The 26865-nt window shown below is 41.7% G+C and overlaps 1 protein-coding gene across 4 annotated transcripts in view; it reads right to left on the bottom strand.

Moving 5' to 3' along the window:
• LOC136856717 (transcriptional regulator ATRX homolog) overlaps positions 1–26865 on the bottom strand; it is a 462565-nt gene that overhangs the window by 385839 nt on the left and 49861 nt on the right. For all 4 annotated transcript variants that reach the window (XM_068225163.1, XM_068225164.1, XM_068225166.1 and 1 more), the window contains exons 4-6: positions 21710–21883; positions 15359–15744; positions 2573–2667 (exon numbers count right to left, since the gene is read on the bottom strand). In XM_068225163.1, the coding sequence (XP_068081264.1) occupies positions 2573–2667; positions 15359–15744; positions 21710–21883 (655 nt within the window). The remainder of the gene's footprint in view (positions 1–2572; positions 2668–15358; positions 15745–21709; positions 21884–26865) is intronic.

Genomic DNA, 26865 nt, shown 5'->3' with positions numbered 1-26865 from the left:
TCTTAATGCAACTGATTAAGAGACCAAGAACATCAATCACACTTCTTAGGCAGGAAAACTTCTTAAGCGGGAACTTCTTAACCGAGTTTCGCTGCATCATCAAAACTTCAGAAATTACGGTTATTCGTAACCTTGAGCTCAGGTGTAAAGCGCGCTTGCTACACGTCAGTACGAGTTGGAAATTATACAAACCATTTAAATGTAACGTGCACAAATAAAACTACTGCAGTTTTTGGCATTTTAACAGGAAAGCATAAAATTCGCAGTCTTACATTAGGACCAAAGCAGTATAGGCAATCCCAAGAGGTGGTGGTGGTGGTGGTGATTATTGTTTTAAGAGGAAGTACAACTAGGCAACCATCCTCTATCTAACACTAATCAGAGGGAAAAAAGGGGAAGGGGTCCGACACTTCGAAAAATGAAGATATCGGCCAACGGAAGACAAGGGCCACGAAGGGCTTGAAAATGAAAGACTCCCTAGCCCTCGCAAACCTAATAGCGTCGGGGTTGGAAAAGAACAAGAGTTGACCAAGGGAGGTCGGATTGGATAGATGAAAGTGAGGAGCCTGGCACAAGTAAGTGGAAGCCATGCCAGGACTCAGCTAAGGGCCCCGTGGTCGCCAACCCACGCTCCATAGTTCAGAGCCCCTGGGGCCCCTTTTAGTTGCCTCTTACGACAGGCAGGGGATACCGTGGGTGTTATTCTACCGCCCCCACCCACAGGGGGGACAATCCCAAGACCTCCAATGGCTTTTTTTAAATGTAAGGTGCAACATCTGTTCTAGTCTCGATAACATAATCGTGTACCGCATGATATTAAAATACTAGATTTGTGTTAAAAAGGAGCAGTTTCGATTTCTGCCTAAAAGCCCAGTTGCTATACAGTGCCCTGAGGAAAGTGCCGAATGATAATAAACACTTAAAGATCGTAATACAATACAATCGAAAAAAGTAAAAATCTAAACATCTAACCCTGGACATAATGTGGACGTTTTATAAGCGCGAATATTTGATGAAACTCGTTCAGTCTTCAAGTACAGCTGTCGAAATGCGCTGCATCGCAATTAATGCACTGTGTCTCCTTACAATTGTTGTGGCCACACACTGCTTTATGATTTCTGAGATTCTCTGAACAATACCACCCGAATGCGATGCTAAGATGATCCCTTATGCAAGTTCACCACCAATTGCTTTTCCAATACAGTACCTAATTGCTCTAATTATCGCAATGAAGGGGCATTAACGCCAAGATCCATAAGTATGCCATAGCCATCCTTTCAAGAGATAAAGTTTATTGAAAAACGCTTGATCGAGGATTTAGTGTTGATGGGACTGAAATTTCTGGACGGTTGACCCGAGAAATTGTTTCTTTGTGATTTAATTACAATGTTCGCGGGACCACATAATTTGAACGCTTTATCCGGGAAAACGTAGTTTCCAGAAACGGATAATCGAGGTTCCACTGTACAAGGAGATTGTTTCTATGACGAAAATGAGTAAGAAGCATCTGTAAACTTCTAGGATCACAAGACAAAACATGTCACACCATCTGTTAGCAGAATAGCGCTACTAAATGAAGAAATAAAAATGCATCGAAGAATCGACTCTGCCGCTACAGAAATGGGCAAACCGTCGATTCATCGACGCTTGCCAGTGCTAGGGTTAAGTGAACGCTCCATCTGGGAAGTGACCTTGCCAACTGCTGATGGTGGGGGTAGAGAGGTAGGGACTGAAGTGGGCGCTACTGAGGTGAGGCAAGACGAGTTGGGGAGCGGTTTATTACTTGTTTTTTTCCCTTTCTTTATAACTGAGTATCTCGTCAAATAAAACATTTCATTTTTCAGAAATCTCATCAAGATTCCCCATGAGGTTGAATCTTTGGTCCAAATGAATAAAAAATATCCTCGAAAATATTAAGTAATACACCTTTGTTTTTGATACATAGAATACTGAGGTCTTGGTCTAAAGATGAAAAAGAATGACCGAAATCTGTTATAAGTAAACTCATAGCCAAAAATTGATTATTTTTTTCTTTTCTGACATTAAAATGTTCTTGGTATCTGATACTAAAGATTCTTCCAGTATGACCCACATAGCTCGCTTCACATTGTGGGCATTTTCGTTTTTTGACTGCAGAGTTTAGGAATTTACTAATGCCATTAACTGAACTTGTGTTTTAAAAGATTGAAGAATTAGTATTATTAGCCTGTGGCTGTATTCAAACCATCCCACATAAGGGGGTCCAATTCACAATTCCAATTCCGTGCCAAGATCGCCCCTTTTGGTTGCCTCGCAAGACAGGCAGGGGATATCCATCCCAGTGACTTGATAAGATCAGCAAATTTTAAAGGAGCTGCCAAGGAGGCATACGACATGTCTATTCTCCAGAATTCTCCAGAACCATTTCATCAACAGCCTTAGAAAACATATCAAACATGAATAGTCAAACATCCTTCACAGTTCAATGAACAATACACTTATAACACCATTTCTGCACTTAGTGGATGCAGCTTAATTCAGAGAAATTGTGACCTCCACCTCTAGCCTAGAAATATGAAGATAGGACACTCACCCATTGTTCTTGGTGTTTTCCTTTATTTCCCTCTCTCTTGGTGGTGATTCTGACAGCTTACCACGAAGCAGATTGTTGTTTCGCCAATTACTTTTCTGTAAATAATTATCAAAATCAAACTAAGCATTTATATCCATACTTACTATCCATTAAATTAACAAAAGGGAAGAGTTTTTCACTATGAAGCCTTTCTTTCTACTGATCTACTACACATCCAGTACATACATTTAATTGAAAGGCACAAAGGGCTCCTTTAGAGATTCAATCAAAAGTGGAAACTGGCAAAATACAAGTCAGTGTCACCCATGTGACCAATCAAGTGGTATGTAACTAAGTATAATTTACTCACAAGGAAAACCTTCCGTCTGCTGAACTCCGAACTGATTTTGAGATTTTGTACGACTTCAGTAGGAATGTTTTATTTAGCCATATCAAATTTAGAGATGTAGCACCTGTTTTGGGGTGTCAAAGTTTGCTCGTTTAAGCACCGCAGAGACAGGAGTGAGCGGCGGGAAGCAGGTAGATGCGGGTTGGCCGGCCACTTCATGTCTCTCTCGCACGCACACACACTACTTCCCTAACCTCGGCAATCGCTGCCACTCCACGAGGCAAATGGGATGCCGGGCAAATGCTGGGGCTGAACCGTAATTAAGGCCAGGGCCGCTTCCTTCCCAATCCTTACACTGTCCTATCGTTGCATCACAGAAAACCTTTGATATGTAAATACTATGTTAACCCACCATTTTTAAAAATGATTTCTGCGGCAATAATTTTGTTTTTGAATGTTTTATTTAGCCATATGAAAATTAGAGATGTAGCACCTGTTTTGGGGTGTCAAAGTTTGCTCATTTAAGCACTGCATAGACAGGAGTGAGCAGCGGGAAGCAGGTAGAGGCGGGTTGGCCGGCCACTTCATGTCTCTCTCTCTCTCTCTCTCTCTCGCACGCACGCGCACACACTACTTCCCTAACCTCGGCAATCGCTGCCACTCCACGAGGCAAATGGGACGCCAGGCAAATGCTGGGGCTGAACCGTAATTAAGGCCAGGGCCGCTTCCTTCCCAATCCTTACACTGTCCTATCGTTGCATCACAGAAAACCTTTGATATGTAAATACTATGTTAACCCACCATTTTTAAAAATGATTTCTGAGGCAATAATTTTGTTTTTGAATGTTTTATTTAGCCATATGAAAATTAGAGATGTAGCACCTGTTTTGGGGTGTCAAAGTTTGCTCATTTAAGCACTGCATAGACAGGAGTGAGCAGCGGGAAGCAGGTAGAGGCGGGTTGGCCGGCCACTTCATGTCTCTCTCTCTCTCTCTCTCGCACGCGCACACACTACTTCCCTAACCTCGGCAATCGCTGCCACTCCACGAGGCAAATGGGACGCCAGGCAAATGCTGGGGCTGAACCGTAATTAAGGCCAGTGCCGCTTCCTTCCCAACCACTATCCTATCGTTGCATCGCAGAAAACCTTCGATATGTAAATACCATGTTAATCCACCATTTAAAAAATGTTTTCTACGGCAATAATTGTAGTGCTCCTTACACGGCAGTGTGTCGGTGTTCACATAATATGTATATATGCATGCAGGACTGTGCAGTCTCATTCACCGCATAGTGCCGGTGATTGCTGTGGCTGGGGAAGTATTATCTGCAAAACTTTTAGTGATACCTCAGCTCCCTAATGCTGAATCGGTAGACCTCGGCTATCTTCGAGATTCGTATTGGTAACTTTTGACACACAAACTATGAATTACTGCGAGACATCTGGTGTACACTTTATGTGTGTGAGAGAGAGAGAGAGAGAGAGAGAGAGAGTGAGTGATAATAAAGGTTTAGAACATTCACATCGATTGATCATACTATCGATTCAATTCAGATTTCTTTTCCATTCAGTGGGCAGTATTACTGGAACCGGGGTAGCTCCCTCCTTACTCCTCAACCCCGTACAATGAAGTATCAGTAAAAGTTTCGTGGATAATAATGTGTGCGTGTGCGAGAGAGGAGGGAGAACACGACACATGAACCAGCCAGCCATCCCGCCACTACTCCTGTCTATGCAGTGCTTAAATGAGCTAAAACAGGTGTTATATATATGATAAAGCATCTAATTTTGATATGGCCGAATAAAACATTCATACTGAAATCGACGTACCTAATCTCGATCAGATGGAAGAGTTTCCTTGCCAGTACAAATAGTTTTATATTCATTATTCTGTTAAACAACATGATGGTACCTTGAAACTACCATATTTACTCTAATATACACCCCAACTGTTATATCCTAAAATACAGGAGAAAAAAATTGTATTTGCGTACCAAAAGCCTGAATTAAATTTCAAACCTCTCTGCAGTGCTCACAGGGAGTGAGTGAGGGCTTATGGCTCCCTAGGATTCGCAAACCTACTAACATTGGGGTCAAAAAGAACAAGAGTTGACCAAGGGAGGTCGGACAGGGTAGATGAAAGGGAGGAGCCTTGCACAAGTAAGTAGAAGCAATGCTAGGACTCGGCTAAGGGCCCCATAGTTGCCAACCCATGCTCCAAAGTTCAGAGCCACTGCGGCCCCTTTCAGTCACCTCGTACGACAGACAGGGGATACTGTGGGTGTTACTACCTCCCACCCGCAGGAGGACGCAGGAAAGAGGATGTGGGCGATTGTAAATTCGGGAGACAGTGTATAGCCTAATAAGGAGCTTAATTCATGAGGCTGGGATATGACACCAACCAGTGGTTGAGTGGCAGTGAAACTCTCAAAGACCAGAGCAGAAGGAGACAGAAATGAAAAGTAGAGAAAGAAGAGATGGGACCATTGACTGTGGCCTGTGATCTGGCATGAGAAGGTCTTAAAAAATTTCACATCCGAGATAATGAAGGGAGCATCCTGCAAACAAATTCTAGTTAAAAAAGAGAAAGATTTACAACTCTCAACAGGAAAAAAATGAAGATGTGGAATTTGTGTTTTCATATCTGCCCTCGTCTCCTGCACACTGGCCTGCTGTTGTGTGTTCCCATTTATATTCCCATCTTCCATGTTCGCTGATGATAGCACGACAGCCACCAACATCAGGTACAACACATCAGCCTTATGGCCTCAAAGTAAGCACGGAGAAGGACAAAGCAATGGTCAGCATCTATATGTCACAAGCCGGAGAAACAAACGTGGTATCCTTGGCAGATATCCACAGCAGAATTTGATATACAGCTGTACAATTTGCCTATCTTAACCCTTATCTAGTCACGTGACAATTATTACATTACTGGACACGTACGGAGGTAAACTCTGGGGTTCAAAATGCATGTCTTTTTTTTATCGTTTGATAAGGTTTTCTTTTTGGTTTAATTATTTGTAGAGTCCTTCAGCGTGATTAGAAGGTCATCTTAGGTACATAAAAGTTACTTTTATGTCTTTTTTTTTTAACAAGAAACAATGTACTAATTGAAATTAATTTCATACGACTCGTCATTATCATCATCTTGAACCAGCTCCAGTTTCCCGGGTGTGGTGAATGAGCACTCTCCATTTACTTCTGTCTATGTAGATGTCTTCTTTAATAATCTGCTGCAAATCCAGACCTCATTCAGTTAAATCGTTTCTAATTTGATTGATCCATCTCTTCCTTGGCCGACCACTTGATAGTTTGGCTTCGAGTTCTTTCTCAAACCACACTCTAGCTGTACTTTGAGATAACCAAACCATTTCAGCCTGGCTTCGATACAGATATCACTATGAGAATTTTCCACTTGGACAAGATGGCGTGTCTCATCGTTTCTTTTTTTGTCCCTCCTCGTTTTCTGAATCATAGTTCTTAAGAATTTAATTTCCATTGCTTGCAGTTTGCTGTATTTCTGTTGGTTCAGAAATTAATAATCGCTAAAATACAAGTTTGGAAGAACAAAACAGCAAGGTCATCAACCTTTAAAAAATGACGTATGCTCTTTTTTTGCTATTTGCTTCACATCGCACCGACACAGATAGGTTTTATGGTGACAATGGGACAGGAAAGGCCTAAGAGTGGGAAGGAAGCGGCCGTGGCCTTAATTAAGGTACAGCCCCAGCATTTGCCTGGTGTGAAAATGGGAAACCACGGAACACCATGACAGTGGGGTTCGAATCCACTATCTCCCAGATGCAAGCTCACAGCTGCGCGACCATAACCGCACGGCCAACTCGCACAGTAAAACGAAGTATGAAGTAAAATATCATTTTCTCAGTTTAACTTGATCCATTCCTCCTCTCGAGTATCAATTTTCCCCGCGTGAAATAGATAAAAGGAATGCACTACAGTTTTAATGTAATGAGGATAATCGTTTCTAGTGACAAACTGAATTCAGCTAAATGTTCCATTACATATATATTTGATCTGGAGAAATAGCCCTACTCGTCTCACACAGAGTTTTCATCCAAGTTGTGGAGGATTAACGATGCCTTTATTTTCTTTGTGTGTGAATTCTTTGTATCCTCTTTGACGTCACTATGTTTTCTCTTGGTACGAAGTGAAGTACAATAAAGAAAACTTATTTATTTATACGACATAATTTAGTGCCGAAACCCGCCCCTGGAAGTTCAGGGAAATACGGAATTAATTATGAAGGTATACGAATACGAGACGACAAGTTTGAATACTTCCACTAGTTGACTTCAGAATTGGCGAAGAAAGTGAACGAAATTGTCAACATTTTTATTAAACGAGCTTCACATCACGATCACATGGTACCGGTACTCCGCCACGAGACATCGAGAACGCTGATCAGTATCCTAATTACCTATTTGAATTACTTTAAGATATTATACGGGAGTTATTCATTGAACGTTTGCCAGTTAAGTGTTGATTTGAGGTTGTATAGCTAAATGCTAGATTCCTTTATGTGCGAGAGAGTGGCCAGTAACATTGAGAGAAAGAGCAGCCATCTTATTTTCTTAGATGCAATGAGTGCTAAAGGAATCTAAGAACGTATATGTGCCTAGTGCTGCTATCTATCGGATACTTATAGCAACATAACTAACAAGAACTTCCCTTGCACTCTGTTTAAAGTAACATTTCACGAGTATGGCAGACGAGAACGGAGATAAGGCGTTAATGTTGATGAAGAGAAAACGAAAGACAGTGCGAGCAAACATAACCAAATTCAGTAATGACATTACAAAGGCAGCGTCAGATGCAGAAATAGATCACGAATATAACCGGACGAGATTGCAAGAGACCTTAGATCAACTCATTTCCCTCGATAATGGCATTCATGAACATCTATCAGACGCCGAATATGACGTCATCGAGGTTGCGAAGCGCGCGATATTTAATTCGACATGCGTCATTCGTGACAAATTATCTGAGTCATTCGGAAACATGAATCTTGACCCTTCCAGACCTTTATCCGTAGTACCAGAGCCATCACACTTTTCCATCACGCACTCCGTAAAATTACCCACTATCAAACTAGAACCATTCGCAGGAGATGTAGAAAAATGGTCTCGGTTTTGGGAGCAATTCCAGTCAGCGGTAGACAACAACCCGACCATCAACACTATCGACAAACACGTTTTCCTTCGTGGATACCTAGAGGGAGAACCTCAGGAGCTAATCGATGGCATTGCGGTGACTGCAGACGCATACGAGGAAATAAAGAGGATTCTTATTGGACGATATGGTGATAGGAACCACATCATCCAGGCGCATCTGGATTACCTGGAGACCATGAGACCAGTTTGCGATGCTACGCCCGATGCCCTCAATCATACATAAGAATGTAATAGACGTAATCAGGCTTTAAGGGCATTAGGGGAAAACGTCAACCACTACGGGAGAATGCTAGCCCCAAACTGTTACGTGCATTTCCGGATGATATCTGTAGAAGGAGGATCATCTATGCGAAGAGAGAGAAGATTTCCGAAGCGCACATAACAAGGCTTATGGAATTCCTCAATGAAGAAGTGGAGGGGGCAATGACGGAGCAGAAAATCAAAGGAGACAACGTCATCTCAAACTCATATTACCCAACTGCCTTGCAAGTCACTAGTAGGACGAGCCAGACGTAAAGAAGACGAAGACGTCACCTTTTTACGTTTTTTGCAAAGGGAAAGACCATTGTGCTCAAAATTGTACCAAAATGACAGATGTCAAGCAACGCATAGGCAAGCTGAAGTCTACTCAAAGATGCTTTTTATGCCTAAACAGAAGTCACACCTTGAGAAACTGCAGCAAGAAGAACAAAGTATCCTGCACTAAATGTAAGGGACCACATCACATCTCCATCTGTGAAGGACATGTGGGAGTAACTGTAGGAAAAATAGATGTTAGCATGCCGAAATTGACATACCTCCAAACAGCTCGAATTTGGGTAATCGGACCAACCGGTCTTCGGAAAAGAACACGTTGCATTCTGGACGCCGGAAGTCAGTCAAGCTTCATCAGCTCGGAACTGGTAGATGATTTGAAGCTGAAAGTCATTGACAGGAGAGATCTGTCAGTCACAACATTTGAAGCACCATTAAGTACATCGGTGACTCGCAGATTAGCCAACATCAGCATAAGTGGAATGTGGACAAAAGATTCCGTGCGAATCTCGGCATTCAAGAGCAGGAACACGTACTCACCACACCCAACCGTCCCACGTGACATCCAGAGTCTATCACGCCTTCACAAATTGCAACTAGCAGATCCTCAAGATGTTGCAGATGATCTGATGATTGAGGTCCTGATAGGAGGAGACCAGTACTGGCAGGTGATGAAGGACCAACAGCCAATACACATCTCGAGTTCCATGGTACTTTTTCCCTCTAGGTTTGGTTGGATTCTTAGTGGAAATAAGTCTGGTACTACAGTGAATCACGTGTCCGTAAACCACGTCAGTATCAATGCAGAATCTTCCGAGGACAATCTACGCAGATTTTGGGATCTAGAGACACTAGGGATAAAGGAAGATCAGCAACGAGCACTCACTATGAGAGAGTCGGCAATCTTGAAAGGCTTTCATGAGTCATTCAAAATGGAAGACGGGAGGAGGATTGTCTCCCTACCAAGGAAGGAAGGAGTAATACTGCACTCGAATCGCATGAACGCTGAGAAACGTTTTGATTCCCTGAAGAACAAACTTAATGGAAACAAACAGTTCCGAGAGGTATACCACGCTTTAATGACCGACTACTTTGCGAAGGGACATGTAGAGATAGCCCCCGAGACTGAATCGGTTACCAACACCTTCTATTTGCCTCACCATGCCATAAAGAAGCAAAGAGACGGCACGACGAAGTGGAGAATAGTTTTTGATGCTTCTCACGAAAAGGGTTCCCTATCACTCAATGATGCCCTAGAGGCAGGGCCTAATCTCCTCCCTTGCAAAATCGCCAGGAATCACCGACGAGACGAAATAGAAGCGCCCCTACCTGTGGATCGCATACAAGCCACTAAACCTTTCATGGTCACAGGAGTGAACTTCGCCGGTCCACTGTATGTCAGGGTGGGGAGCATGTTAAAAAATCGTATATTGTACTGTTCACTGGCGCCACTACAAGGGCTTTGCACCTGGAATTAACATCGGACATGAGTAATGAGAAATTATTCATGTCGTTCAGATGCTTCTCCAACAGACACGGATTACCTCACACCATCTACTCGGACAATGCGAAGACCTTTCAAGCGGCGAGCAGAGAACTGGCGGAACTTTCTCGGATCTTCACGGACTCACGTACGAGCCAGCATTTCGCCCACAACGGTGTATCCTGGAAGTTTATTGTTCCATGGGCGGCTTGGTGGAGAGGCTGGTGGGAATGAATGGTGGGCACAACAAAATGATGCTTGAGAAAAGTGTTGGGCACGTCTCAAGTGGACGAGGAAACTCTGAGGATAGTACTGGCAGAAATAGAAGCCGCCATCAACAGCAGACCAATTATACAAGACGGCCCCAACGTACTGACACCAAACCACTTCATAGACGGGGGACTATTAACAACGGTCCAGAACCTAGCGTCTACACAGATCCGAGAAAGGAAGCAAGACTAAGGGCAAAGATGAAAGACAACTTCTGGAAGAGGTGGAAGAAGGAGCACCTTCTCGCCCTAAGAAGTTTCCACGAGGTGCGGCAACCAGACAGAAGATCGACGAAGTGCCGGAAGGGGGATGTCGTCCTGCTTCAAGACGATCTGCGTCCACGTCACATATGGCAACGAGCTCGCATCACTGGAGTGAGACCTGGCCGTGACGGGAAGGCGAAGACTCTCGTCCTCCGACTCAGCGATGGAACGGACATTACCCGACCGGTACAGCTGGTCGTACCATTGGAGATCGACCAGGGTGGGGAGGATGTGGAGGATTAACGTTATTTTCTCTGTGTGTGAATTCTTTGTATCCTCTTTGACGTCACTATGTTTTCTCTTGGTATGAAGTGAAGTACAATAAAGAAAACTTGTTTATTTATACGACACAAGTAAGAGGAGGGAAAAAAAAGTTTCACAGAGAATTAAATCTTACAGTGCTAGGCGGTTGATCTATCAGCCATGCGAGCTGCTGCTAAAAATGCCGGGGGCCGATCTTTTGGCCTCGTTCTTCTTTCGCCTGCATCTTCGATTCCTGCTGCATAAGTAATACCCCCGGGGAGATTGACGCTTTTACTCTGCAAATATCGATAGCATGCGATATCGATATCAGTGTTTCTTAAAAGCTTTCTTTTGATGCATTGTAAGATGCGTGCATGCTAGCCCTGCACTCTGCCACTTCATATCGCTTGCTACCTCGCTTGTTTATACGTTTATTTTATAGAGTAAAGACGGAGAAGTATATGAAAGATAATTAAACTATGCTATGTTTTAACATTAAGCGATATATTACAGAATAATTATCAACTGACAAGTGTTCGAAGTAAGGAAGAGGTTGAGTATTTAACCTGCGTGTGCATAATTTTGTAAAAATTAATATTTCTCAAAAAGTACTATCAAGAATTGCATTAAACTTTAGTTTTTAAATTCAAAATTAGCTGAATATTCTCACAAGGGTATCACACCCAAGATAAAAATACATTATAAATATAAAAATTAAGTTAAATTTTGAAATTTAAGTTTTTCAAAACATTATATGCCAGCCCATTGGTGTAGGGGTAGCGTGCGTGCCTCTTACCTGGAGGACCCGTATTCGATTCCCGGCCAGGTCATGGATTTTACCTGGATCTGAGGGCTGGTTCAAGGTCTACTCAGCCTACGTGATTAGAATTGAGGAGCTATTGACGGTGAGATAGCGGCCCCAGTCTAGAAAGCCAAGTATAATGGCCGAGAGGATTTGTCGTGCTGACCACATGACACCTGGTAATCTGCAGGCCTTTGGGTTGAGCAGCGGTCGCTTGGTAGGCCAAGGCCCTTCAGGGCTATAGTGCCATGGGGTTAATTTTTAAAAAATAATACAAACTTCATACACTTTTAAATGAAGAATATTAAACACTATTGCAGTTTTAGTCACACTCACACGTTTATCTGTGTGTAATGAAAAAAAAAAAAAAAAACAGGGATTTATCTCCAAAAATGTAAGTAAGATAATGTTTTCCCTCAGTGTGTATTTTCATTAGAATTGTCTTGACATTATTAGCGCAACCAATACATTACAGCCTGGCATCAAAAGGGTTCATTCAAACTAGCTGAACTACATGTAGAAGTTACATACCGACGATTTGTAGAGAAAAACATCAGATATATTAACAGTAAACAAATGAAACAAGATAATATGCCAAGTTAAACTCCAATAACGCTCGTTAGTCATGCATGGAAGAAACGTCCAGGCAATGAGAGTTGTCAGAGGATTGACACCTCACTTGCAGACAAAATGTTCCAGACAAAATGACTCAAAATGAAAGAAAGGGAAGGTACAAGGGTGGTAAAGTCCATCGGTCAGGAGAAAAGTACTGTTCCGTGCAAGATAAAATGGACCCACAAGAAATCTTTGTGCACCAGTTTTTAAGAGTTAAACGGTGCCTCTTGCCAACTTTTAGAAATCATAAATAGGACGATTTTTTAATTCTTGGATTTCATCACATATATTGCGCCACGGTCTAGGTGAAAAAAGGACAGGATAGAAGGCATACATGTCTAGAGTTACAATGCGAATTGACCATTATTTTAAAATCTTAAGCTAAGAAAACATAAAAATGGTTACAAGAAGACGTACTTATCATTCTCCTTTATGACACATACATACAAATAATAATATTTATATCACACTGACACATGCAACAAAATGCATAATAATTACCTTTATTAGACTGCAAAATGAACGGAAATTTAATTTTATAAGTATCTCTGAACACTTGGAGATAACGCTTATGTTTTTTGGCCATAACGGCAAGAGAAAATACCAGAAACTATCACAGACACAACTCCCTGAAATACATGCAACTCATTCAAATTATGAAGTAAGAATGAACACAAATGCACAGAAATACGTGAAACTACCACATACAACACAGATTAATGTGTCTCATCCATTATTAACATAAGACTTTGACGGGAGGGGGGAGCATAAAACTGCAAGAAAAACATGTGGTCTGCAACTCCAACGAAACTACGCGCAGAAACTATTTTAACAGTGCGCGAAATACGCAATAACAAACTCATTCTTTCATCTCAATTAACTGAGTGGCTAGCGCACGCTTCCATCCCAAATCCCCCAGCTGTAAAGCACACACGATACACGAAAGCAACGGATGATACAATCGCGAAATAAAGCATCAAATAAATAAATAAATTAAAAATGGGGTTGCATAAATTACACAAGCACATAAAAATGTATCCTTTAACCTAGGGGAAGATTATTGACCATACTGGAGGTTATATTGGTCAAACATAGGAAGAAGGAAGAATAAATCGGAAGACGAGTAAAAAAAAAAAACCGGAAAGTTTCCGGGTAAATCGGAAGGATTGACAGGTATGCTCTTTGAGAAGAAATATATTGCACTCAAGAATAAAATCCACCCAATACTCCTCTTCCTTCTTCCTCTTCTTGATCTTCTCCTTTTATGACTGCATCTGATCACTTTAGTCAAGCCATCCTTCAAGTCTCTTTGAAAGGATTGTTCGGGCTTTGCAGCCCTCCCAGTACTTCTTCCTTCAGATGCTCTGATCTTCGTGCCCTTTCCTCGCTTGAAAATATGCATGTTGTTGGTTTGTTTTGTGTAAGGGTAAAGCCGAGGTTTGTATTTTTGAATTTTGTATTCAATTTTATCTCATTTGTGGTGTCTTCTGTTGTAAGGCCTATTTCCTTCAGATCCTCTCTTACTTCTCTGATTCATTTATATCCTGTTGTGGTATTTTTTGAGACGAGATTGTGTTGTACTAGTTGTTTCAGAAGTCTCGAATCCTGCATCCTCATGATATGTCAAAAGAATCCCAGTCTCTTCTTACGCATAGTATCTGTAAAGGGTTCTAACTCTTTGTACACGACTTTGTTAAGTATTATCCACCAATGTCCATCTTTCTGGTATTTTTTGTTGATGCAGGTTCTTCCAATCCTCCTTTCAATTTTCTGAAGTCTGTCAGTCTTTGATTGTTTATTCAGGTGAAAAAGTGTTTCTGCTGCATATGTAGCTTCCCGTTTTATAACTGTGTTGTAGTGTTTTATTTTTGCATTTATTGATAAACATTTCTTTTTGTAGATATCCCATGTTAATTTTTGTGCTTTAGCTAATCTATGCGTTCTTGTTTGGATTGAGATTTCATTTTCTATGGGTATGAAGCATTGAATACTCCTCAGGGCTAACCTCGACAAGCTCAAGATATTCCAAATGCTGTGCCCAAGTCAAATATTAGGAGATTTCTATATGCAACCGTGTTTGAAACAAAGTCAAACATGAAAGGTGCAGCCACAAGGCCCCTACAACATTCAAAAACAGCAATTGCAGTGGTTCGGTCATGAAGGAACACCATTTAACTACCGCACCTCTGTGACAAAGAGCAATTTAGTGGAAGAACCAACAAACTGTCCCAAAGAAAACCTGCCTCGAAAACATTGAGGAAGATCTGAACGGCCTGGCTTAGCCACAAAGAATGGAAGAATGTTGTAAACATTGTTCACTGATAATATTTAATAAAAAAGCTAGGTAAACAACTGAGAGGGAATCTGCCACCTAAGAGACAGCTCCAAATGCAGTTCATTGATGCCAGATTGATTGATACATCCAGAGTCCAGCGGCACCCACAGCAATGTAGTGGCTATGGGACTTGTCCCCACTGCTAGTCACCAGCAAGGGATCAAAGAAGAAGATGATCTTTCTTTTAGTTGCTATAGGCGGAGGGAGAGATGAAAACAAACTGCATGCACATCTTTACACAGAGCCATCTTCAAAGAGAGGTGTGGGCGGACATGATAGAAATTGTGAATAATTAGCACACAGATAGAATTAGAAAAAATTTACACAGGTGCTAGAAACACAAAACAACCGCAGAATATGACCTGCTATACAGAAGGTGGAACATCCAAAATTCAAGCATGACCTAATAGCTCATAAACAACAAGTACGCCGGGCTGAGTGGCTCAGACGGTTGAGGCGCTGGCCTTCTGACCCCAACTTGGCAGGTTCGATCCTGGCTCAGTCCGGTGGTATTTGAAGGTGCTCAAATACGACAGCCTCGTGTCGGTAGATTTACTGGCACGTAAAAGAACTCCTGTGAGACTAAATTCCGGCACCTCGGCGTCTCCGAAAACCGTAACTGTAGTTAGTGAGACGTAAAGCGAATAACATTAATTATTAACAACAAGTACCGTACTTGACATCCTGTTATGGCACTTATTAACAATGTCACAATACCTTTTTCTCTGTACTGCTGCATTCTCCTTCCACTCCTTCTTCCTCTCCATTCTTCACTTCTTTATTTTCCTCCATCAGATTAATTTTAGCTATTTCTTCTGCACAGCTTGCAGTCATGTCCTCCAATAAACTAGGAGAAGGTTCTTCAGTTGAAGTGCCATCTTTCTTCTCTTTCTCCAGTAAACATGTAGACACTGCCTCATTCTTGTCTGTTGGGTTGAGGCATTCTTTATCCCCCTCCAATGACTTAGTAGAAGCTGCCTCGTTTTCATCTGCTGGGTTGACATCTTCCTTCTCTTCCTCCAATAAACTAGCTGAAGCTGCCTCTTTCACATCAGTTGGGCTGGCGCATTTCTTATCTTCCTCATTACCTCCTGGTTCAAACTCTAAACGAGATAAAACAAAATATCACAATACACTCAAAATACAAGACAACATGTTAAAATTGCACCCTCAAAACAAATTCAAAATTATCTGATGTTCTCAGGGAAAAAATTAATATTTCACTGATTGCTGTACAAATAAAAATACTGTATTTCACCTAATCCAAGACAACTCTGAATGCAAGATAATCCACACAAGTGCTTTGTGAAATCATAATTTTATTTATACCAATAACAAATTTCAAATTAAATTTGAGAAATAAAGTAAACACACACAAGTATAATGTAAATCTTACCAACTTCCCTAAACATTTTCATTAGAGGTACCTAATACTGCCTCTGAAAGTTCAGGGAATTCCTATTCGCGAGCCCGCAATTGGTATCAACTCGTGTTACGGCCATTCTGACCTTGCCATTTTCACATACGTACATCACAATTTCATCTTCGACTTCTGTTAACTGTCCTTGTTGGCCACTGAATGCCTTTTTTGTAAAGTATGCGTTTTTAGACTATCTTTGTTTCCACGCCAACACTGGCCTTTAGTTATGCCGTATTTATTGCAGCTGCACAATTATTCTTTATTTCAGCATGTTTAATAACCATTACTTTAAAATTGGCATCATAATATCGAGGAGAACCTGTTGAGAATTTGCTGGCAATACTTGTTTCACAACATGTCTCTTCTTCTTCTTCTTCTTCTTCTTCTTTTATGACCACATAGGATCACTTTAGTCAGTCCGTCGTTCAGGTCTCTTTGAAGGGATTGTTCGGGCTTTGCGGTCCTCCCAGTACTTCTTCAGACGCTCCGATCTTCGTGCCCTTTCCTCAGTTGAAAATGTGCGTGTTGTTGGTTTGTTTTGTGTAAGGGTAAAGCGGAGGTTTGTATTCTTGAGTTTTGTATTCAATTTTATCTTATTTTTGGTGTCTTCTGTTGTAAGGCCTATTTCCTTCAGATCCTCTCTTACTTCTCTGATCCATTTACATCCTGTTGTGGTATTTTTTGAGACGAGATTGTGTTGTACTAGTTGTTTCAGAAGTCTCGAGTCCTGCATCCTCATGATATGTCCAAAGAATCCCAGTCTCCTCTTACGCATAGTATCTGTAATGGGTTCTAGCTCTTTGTACACGACTTTGTTAGGTATTAACCGCCACTGTCCATCTTTCTGATATTTTTTGTTGATACAGGTTCTTCCAATCCTCCTTTCAATTTTCTGAAGTCTGTCAGTCTTTGATTGTTTATTCAGGTAAAAGAGTGTTTCTGCTGCATATGTAGCTTCCGGTTTTATAACTGTGTTGTAGTGTTTTATTTTTGTATTTATTGATAGACATTTCTTTTTGTAGATATCCCATGTTAATTTTTGTGCTTTAGCTAATCTATTTGTTCTTACTTGGATTGAGATTTTTTCATTTAAGTTATGTGTTATTACTTCTCCAAGATATTTAAACTGAGTTACTATTTTGATTTTATTACCATTTATGGTGACTTCTTTTAGCTGTGTTGGTTTTTGGGGCATAATTTCTGTTTTTTCAAATGATATTTTGAGGCCAATTTTATTTGCAATGTTTTGAAGTTCTGATATCTGGGTTTTTGCTTCTTTTATGTCCACTGCTAGTAATGCTAAATCGTCAGCAAAACCCAGGCAATTTGTTTTGATTTTTCGGCCAATCTTTATTTTGGGGGGACATTTTCTAAACCATTCCCTCATTACCATTTCTAGAGCACAGTTAAATAATAGTGGTGAGAGCCCATCTCCCTGCCGTAGTCCAGTTTTAATTTCAAATGTCTCTGATGTTTCCCCCCTAAACTTCACTTTTGACTTGGTATTGGTGAGAGTCAATTTTATCATGTTTATTAATTTGGGGTGTAGTCCAAGGTGCCTTAAAATTTTAAACAGAGATTCTCTATGGATGCAATCATAAGCTTTCTTGAAATCTACAAATGTTATCACCATATCTCTGCTTCTTCTCCTGTTATAGTCCATTATCAACTTAAGACTCATGATCTGATCAGGACAGCTCCTCCAGGGTCTGAAACCTCCTTGATATTCTCCTAGTTCTTTCTCAAGTTGTAAACTTATCCTATTAAGGATGATTATTGTCTCTACAATATGATAAGCCAACACGGAAGTATTGCTGCTGTCTATAAAATTCTTACTAAGCATCAGGTACAAGCAGCTGCCGCTCGACGCACGTCGGCCGGTTTCGGCACCTAGCGATGTAGTGTGACTGTGGTCTAATAAAGACGCGAACGGTGAAGGCCAATGCGTTCTCTGCGCCATTATGGCCATTCCACCCTTGTGTTTTTTGCACACATACCTTACAATTTCATCTTCAACTTCTGTTAAGCATCGTTGTTGCGGGCCACAATGTAGTTTTTGTACACTACGCATTTTTAAAGCTAATTTTCGCTTCACGCTAAGGCCAAACACTGGCTTTATTTACGCCATATTTTCTTGCAGCTGCACAACTGTTCTTTATTTACACATGTTTAATAACAATTAACTTAAAATTGGCATCATAATATCGACGAGAACTCGAAAATTTGCCGGCAATACCTGTTCCATGTGTCTCTACAATAGGACAATCCATTGCAAAAATACTTCTCCTGTCTATGAAATGGTTACTTTTACTAAGCATCAGATGCAGCAGACGCGCAATAACTGTCAGTGAGTCTAAGATTTCCAACGGTTGCATCCTTGCTATTCCAATTTGAATGACATTTCCTGTGCAGCTGGAGCTCGGAAGGTCTATATTTTGATGCCATTCTGCAGATTTGAGAAACACTTTTGTAGAGGCTAGTAGAATGTCATTCTGTCTTCACTATTTTCAGAGGACCAGTGACTCTTGGACTGACTCGATGTGACCACATAAGAAATGAAAATGTTCGACAAAGGCTTGGCGACGCTCCAATTGTGGAGAAAGAGAGGGAAGTGCGTCTCCGCTGGTACGGTCACATTATGAGAAGGCAGGATGGCTCAGTTGCTAAAAAAGCTCTCCAAGTTGATCCGGGAGGAACACGACCACGTGGAAGGCCTATGAAGCAGTGAACTGACAATATCAAGGTCGACATGCATGACGTTGGTTTAAAACCTGAAGATATCAGCAATAGGACGAAAAGGAGATGTAGCAAAGCAGCAGACCCCATACTTTGGGATAAAAACTAGGAAAGAGAGAGAGACATTATACAGAGGCACTGTACACTTGACTGCCGCGACTAGCAATGTACAGACGTGAACGTTGAAGGTCGAGTTTTGTGCACGTGCCTGCACACGCGCAGGGGGTTGAAGAGAAGCAGCGTGGTTACCATGGTAGCTGCCAATGGTGCTCATTACCGTTACGTCGCGAATGCAAGACAACCTTTGATTTTCACATGAAATTCTGAGAAAAACGTTGCCTTGGATTCGTAGGAATACAGTAATTTTAGATAGGTATTAATTCGATAATAGCATCATAACAGACATAACCCCACCCAAAAGCAGGAGGAAGTGCAAGGTTACTCTACTGGGTAAGAATTCAATATTTAAATATTATCTTTATTTTATAATTTGCTTTACGTCACACCGACACAGATAGGTCTTATGGTGATGATGGGATGGGAAATGTGTAGGATTGGGAAGGAGGCGGCTTAATTAAGGTGTGGCCCCAGCAAATTCCTGGTGCGAAAATGGGAAACCACAGAAAACAATCTTCCGGGCTGCCGAAGTGGATGTTGGGAAACACATACAGAAGGAGGGAGGGGAAGAGGGAGAGACTGACTAAGGTGGTTGAAAACAATCAAGAACAGTATAATTGGAAGAAACCTGGATTGGAATAGAGTTAAGGAGGAAACACGGTGGTCGGATAGAGGAATATGGAAAGATGGTAACATCACAACCCGAGAAAAATGGATAATGATAAGAGAAAATAAAAAAGTAATTGAGTAAATAAGCCCATATGGCAGTTATCCCTCAGCTGTACAGATAGGATCTAGTGCGGCACAATACCCAGCAACATTTCCAGTTGCTCCTTTTGCCACAAAATCAGCAAGAATGACACCCTGCCTCCACATCAACAACATTGCACTCTATGTGGGATGTGCAAGGCCGTCCAGAACAAGGTTCATTGAAGACAATTACAAGCCCTGCGTTGAACTTTGAACCCCATTTACAGACATTTATGAATATCATGCATGTGTCATCGTTCCACTGCAGCATACATTTCAGGGGGTTTCTGTCCATTAGACCACAGAACTCAAATTACAGTGCGCAGCTCAACTGTGTCGAACGTCTCAAGCGAAGCTGCCAGTTTGAAACAACTGCCTCTCGCCGATCGCAAAATGCACACACCCGCAATATTGTGGGAAGTTGGAAAAATATACGTGCTTCCAAATGTACATTTAAGTTTTTAACAATACATTTCTGTTTTCCTGTAAAAATGTACTCAATTACTTTTTTGATTTTGATTCTTATGATCATAGCTAAATATACTAAGAAAGAAGAAGGTGCATGACAGACTGATAAGGAAAGTCCAGATGTTGCGGTGTGCAAGTAGGAGAGAGGCACCCATCGTGGGTTACAACCAAGAGCGGAGTCCAGCAGGGCAGCGCATAGTCGTGAATTATACAATGAAAAGCATTAAGGATACGAGTCAAACCAATGCAGTTGCATTTGCTGACGCTGTCACGATTTGGGGAGAAACAAAAGACAAGATTCGGGCAAGATTTGACACATGGAAGGGCAAGTTCCAAAAGTTCAACCTCAAAATTAAAAAGCCTTTTATGCAGTCAACAATACGTTGAGCAAGTCACATTCACAACTTGTAAACAAGCACAGAAATCGATATACCAAGCTTCATTGATCAATATACAGTAGCAAGTGTCCCTGCATTTGGATGTCATTTATGGAAAATAAATGCAGTTATTTGATACAGTGTCCAAAATGTCTATGGACGTGCTCAGTGCAGGCAGCAGTTAAAAACACTAATGTCAATAAGCTAAAAACCAAACCCCATGGCACTACAACCCTTGAAGGGCCTGGGCCTACCAGGCGACCGCTGCTCAGCCCAAAGGCTTGCAGATTACGAGGTGTTGTGTGGTCAGCCCGACGAACCCTCCCAGCCCTTATTCTTGACTTTCTAGACCGGGGCTGCTATCTCACCGTCAGATAGCTCCTCAATTCTACTCACGTAGGCTGAGTGGACCTCGAACCAGCCCTCAGATCCAGGTAATAATCCCTGACCTGGCCGGGAATCGGTAAGAGGCAGGTACGCTACCCCTACACCACGGGGCTGGCCACAGTAATGCCAATGTCCAACTATAACCACAAGAGAAAAAGGGAGGAGAATGAAAGACTACCTAGGGATCGCAAAACCTAATACTGCCAGGGTTGGAAGAGAACCTGAGGTGACCAAGAGAGATCGAATAGGAAAGATGATTTTTTTTTTTTCTAGTTGCTTTACGTCGCACCGACACAGATAGGTCTTATGGCGACGATGGGACCAGAAGGGGCTAGGAGTGGGAAGGAAGCGGCCGTGGCCTTAATTAAGGTACAGCCCCAGCATTTGCCTGGTGTGAAAATGGGAAATCACGGAAAACCATCTTCAGGGCTGCCGACAGTGGGGTTCGAACCTACTATCTCCCGAATACTGGATACCGGCCGCACTTAAGCGACTGCAGCTATCGAGCTCGGTAGGAAAGATGAAAGTGGGAGCCTGGCACAAATAGAAGTAATATTAGACCAAGCTTGGGGCACTTTGATTGCCAACCCACTCTCCCAAGGTGACAGTTCCTAAAGGTTCCACTAGTCACTTTATACAACAAGCGAACGATCAGATATGGTGGAGGTATTCTATCTCCCTTTCCGGTTCCCTCAGAAGAAAAGAGACTTGCATTTGAAGATATGATAAGGATGACTTGTTTTAACATGTCAAGCATGAAGGTCATCAGTCCATGGACTTCCTTAATCCTTTAAGTGTGAGGATTTCACTTACCTGTTTCACTGCTCGAGTTTTCTAGAGCAGCTTTAGCAATTCTATTTCTCTTGTCCTCAAACTCCTCTTCAAGCTCTCTCAACGGTTTTTCAAAAGCACGTCTAAGGGCATTATATCTGACCGAGTCCTGGGAGACGGGTATTGTGCTGCCCTCTTCACATGATGAAAAAATCTCTAGAAACACCAAAAAATAAGGAATGATTAGATCCAAGAGAGGATCACATAATATGATTCTGCTGAGATGTAAAAACAACAACAATAACAATCAAATAGTCATCTACTATGTGTAAACATTTTAATTTGACACCATCTGGCTGTCTGCTCATCAATTTCAACGTTCTGTTTTACCCTGCACCTACTAAATGGCAGAGAAAACCAAATCTCTCTTGGGTGTCTATGGTTGGGAGGTTAAATGTATACTGACTTAGCAAATGTCACAGGATAGTCACCTAATAGTGTGTGGGGCCTCCTCTGGCCCCGTGAACTGCAGTGAGACACCATGGAAGTGAGTTGACAAGTCCCTGGTAGTCCTGTGGACGCAGCTGACACCAAATAGTTTGCAGAGCGGCCACCAATGCTGGTCTGTTTGTGGGTGCAGGATCCATGGCACGGGGCCTGCGTTCCAGGACATCCTAGATATGCTCGATAGGGTTCATATCAGGGCTCCTCAGTGGCCATGGCAGTCATTGGACCTCCGCTGCACATTACTGGAACCATTCCCGGGCAACGTGGGAACGATGTGGCGGCGTGTTATCATCTTGAAACACCGCAGAACTGTCTGGGAGCTGGAAGGCCAAAAATGGGTGGAGATGGCCTCCGAGCAGCTCAACATACTGCGTACCATTCAAAGTCTCTTCCAGAACAACTAGAGGGCCCATTCCATACCAGGAAAATGCACCCCAGACCATAACAGAGACACCAGCTCCCTGGACCACACCTTTGAGGCACGCGGGACCCATCGCTTCATATGGTCTGCGCCATACACGGTGCCTCCCATCGGCATTGTGCAGTTGAAATCGTGATTTGTCCGACCATATCACGTTACGCCATTGTTCCAGTGTCCATCCCTGGTGACATGCGACAAATGCGCGTCGTTATGCCCGATGACGCTGGGTTAGTAGTGGCACCCGTGTGCAGCGCCGGCTCCCATACACCATAGAACCCATGTTCCTACGGATCGTCCACTGGGAGACGTGTCTAGCACGGCCTATGTTGAACTGAGCCATGATTTGTTGCACGGTTGCCCGTCTGTCACTATTGACAATCCGTCTCAGATGTCGCTGGTCACGGTCATCGAGGGTGGCTGGACGGCCGGTCGTTAGTCTGTTGTGGACGGTGACACCCGCATTCAACCATTCACGATACATCCTGGACACGGTTGATCGTGGGAAGCCGAATTCCCGCACCACTTCCGAAATCGCACTTCCCATCCGTCGGGCACCGACCACTATACCCCGTTCGAACAGTGTCAGCTCATGAGGACGTTCCATGTTACACCTGTCACATGCACAGCCACTGCTCACAAGGTCTCCTATACAACGGCTGCTGGCACAGGGGGCGTGTGGTGCACAGACAACACAACTGCGCATCAGTGCTCCGCTATCCCATGACATTTGCTCAGTTAGTGGATTTTGCTAAGTAAACACCAATTGTGTCACCTGAGGTCTTTAAAAGGCCGACATGTACGACGTGGACAGTCTCGTGGTTTTTTTTTTGTTTTTTTGTTTTGTTTTTCCTTTTTCGCTCTTCGAAAATCAGGCCACCTCTGCCAGGTTTGAACTTCCTATCTTGGGATCTGAAGGCCAACACTCTTACCACTGATTTACAGAGGCAACTACATAACAACAGGAAGAAGGGACAACTTGGTTGGTTAGCAAAATGGGAACAAAGGATATCACGGGCAACTAATGGGCAGGTATGTTTGAGGTCCACTAAAGAAATTTATAGAAAGATAGAACCAGAAAAATCATCAGTATTAAAAAAATGTACCGGAGGTACACTAACTCCATACATTTAAAACAAGCGCCTTTTAGTAGACCATCTCTAATAGGAAATGTGAACCCTCTAGTGGAAGAAGTTTGAACGTTTATTGTCAGAGTCTCTACTGTCAATTTATGTGCTCCCTCTGGTGAGAGGATGGACAATTAATTTTCTAAGAAATTTGTAATTTTGAGGTTTTCTGCACTGAAGTGTTGTAAATTCTTTTTTGTGTTCTTAGGTTATTAGCACTGCTATCCCTTCCTTCTTCTTCTAAATATTCGACCAATCAGGAATTTTTGATATTTACTTGATTATCCAATGGGAATTGTGGGTGTGTCTGGGACTTTGGTCCAGAGAATTCTGGAACCTTCCTCTCTGCAATAAAGGCTGGGACCTTTTGGGCCATGTTGTCTTATGATGGCTCCAGTCCAGCAGTAGACTGTGTTAGTAGAGGAGCCAGAGGAGGGCTTGCCTCGTCCATCTCCAGAAGGTCCACCAGCACAAGGTAATGGCAGACACCTTTTAATCATGTAATAGTCTCAGAAAGCTAACTCGAGGGGAAGGTTTCAAAATTCTTTCTTAATGTAATCTTGACATGTAAATTTCCAATCTGGTTTAAGATCTTAATCTAACTTAGGGAATAAAGAGTGGGAACCCCCTTGTATTCCCCTTCAACTTGGTCTTGAGGTGACTATGATTTTGTAAACTTTAAAATTTATTTCTGCTTTGTAATTTAAAACCTTCTCTCCATCTAGTCACCTCCACAGTATAGGCTTAGCCTCTGTAACTTTGGGCCATCAGCCCACATAGGGTTTTAAATATTCTCTAATGAATTTCAAAGGAGTGCAAGTGTTTGCCTCCTAACATTTTGATTTCCGGCCAATAATTGAACCTTTTCTTTTTCACTAAGGCCATGCAATATGGGCACATAATGGCTCTGCTGATGTTTCACTATTTAAATGTAACTTAGACTGTCGAGCGTATAAGACAGTGGAAACTTGTTGCTGCTGACCTAAGGTAAAAGTTGAATTGTGCCTTTGAAAGGCTGGAGTCCTGAAAATATTGTAGAGTGGTCTCCTACAAAGTAATTGTGTGGAGCAAAGACACTCTTTCTAATGTTGGTAAATTTTGGAGCCCCATCTCCTTTCTTGTAATAAATTGGAGCAATAGTGCTCTTCGGAATGGGGTAACATTTGAGCTATCTATCTCAACACTTACTGTATCTGATTTCAAATAATTATTGTTTCTAGAGCTGTAGAGCTCCCCTTATGTATTTCCAACTATTGTGTGTTATTGTTTAACCCAATGAGCAATACTGCCATCTATTTACGGCAGTGCTGCGCTTGGCCCACGGGAGTACTGCTGTCTATTTACGTTCTCAAATTCTGCGCCTGTTCATGTTACATGTTAAATGTTTGAAATAGTTTCGTGACATCGTAGTGGCTTTTTTTTTAAAACTAAGTTCTGGAATGATCCACATGTTCAGTGAACATCTTTCCGTGTTTTATCACATCTTGAACGTTCTGTGATCAAGTTCTGTCGAAGCATCCGTAGTTACGTAATCTAAATTCTTACGCGATTGTGTTAAAAATTACGACAACACCTGGGAACCGTTATCTATTGCTGTTTCCGTTGAGTGCATTGCTTGACTACTCCTTGACAATACACATTATTTTTCTTTTGCTCCCATCTCTAGTTTCCATAGAAACAACCACTCTCCGATAGTAAACAAATACACGTCGTAATGTCGGGATCGAATCGAGGTTGAGGGCTTGCTGCGCAAGATATAAGTAAAATTTTGACTAACAAGGGGTCTGACAATGCAATTGATATTTATGATAGTGATAGGGATTGTATTGTGTCCAACGAGAATGAACTTGGTCATTTCCTCAAAAGACGGCAACACGGAAATTGAGGACGAAGTGCAGCGCTCCGCTGTCCCGAACAAGGCTAAGCTGTCAGCTGTCCAAACCAAAGGAAGAAAGTTCTGTGGACAGGTTTCTTCCTATGCTTTCTGCTCATTTTGATCCATCAAATTCAGGGGTTAGTGATAATCTTCATATGAATGATAATGACAATAATTCAAGACTTGAAGTGTCAATTTTCAAAGAAGTTGTTGATCGTAATATTATGAACTTCACAGTGTCAGAAATGAACAAGCACTACTTATTCATTACAGAAAATACAGACGTAAAGAAAAAGTCGAAGTTACATAAGTGGCAAGGCATAACTGTAGAGATTCTCTATGTTTTCCTGGCAACAGATTTGTTTTGTTTATTGGTTGTACTGGAAAGGATACGGAAGTTGAACATGATGAAAAACTTGACTGTCTGGGTCAGTACCATACCCTAAAGATATCTGGATAGGTGAAACTGTTGTAAAATCAAGTCAGTGTGTTGTGAAGTGTATAAACTTTATCACATATAAAGAATAATTATATTTTTGTCCATTTTGCTATTCCTTTCATGATTTTGAGAAAAATATTTTCTATGCCACTGATTTCAATTACATTGAATGTATTAGTTATGTACCGTAAGTGTAAATTATGTCAATTTATTAATAGAGGAAAGTTAGAATTAATATAACTTAAAATTAAGAATTCAAATTTTTCAAGAAAAAACTCGCTCCTGGTGGCCTGTGAGTGTCACCAAAACCTCACTGTTCAAAAGGTTAACAAACATTAAGATCTGAAAGAGAAAAAAAACCTAGGAAAGAAATACAATTTCAAATTTTAGTATTTTAAAATTTGATCTTTTCTTCTATTCACCCATCCATGGCCGGAACGTCTTACACCTCTGTAAACCACGGTATCCCCAGAACAAAAAGAAAAGATTATTGTTCCATGGACACATCTAATTTCTGGCTAAGAAAATCAAGAACACAAGCAACACAACTGAGGTGGTTCAAAGAATGCAAGAAAAATGTCTGAGACAGACTGGTATGCCCTGAAAACAAAATTAGCAACAGGGCTGCATTCAAATAAATGGTAAAAAGCTATCAGGGATTTAAAGTGGAATCAGAGTGAAAAGAAAGAGGGAACCTTTGAGTGAAGCGCATTAGGAGGTACTAACACATGAGCTCAAGACATACTGGCAGGATGTCAAGAATGGCTTAAGACTTAACACTGAAAAAAGAGATTGGCAGTTAACACGCAATCCATAGAGGCTCAATTTTTC

This window comes from Anabrus simplex, chromosome 1, assembly GCF_040414725.1.
Source record: "Anabrus simplex isolate iqAnaSimp1 chromosome 1, ASM4041472v1, whole genome shotgun sequence".
Lineage (NCBI taxonomy): Eukaryota > Metazoa > Arthropoda > Insecta > Orthoptera > Tettigoniidae > Anabrus > Anabrus simplex.
Note: the sequence above shows the minus strand (reverse complement) of the source record. Positions and strands in the feature narration are given on the sequence as shown.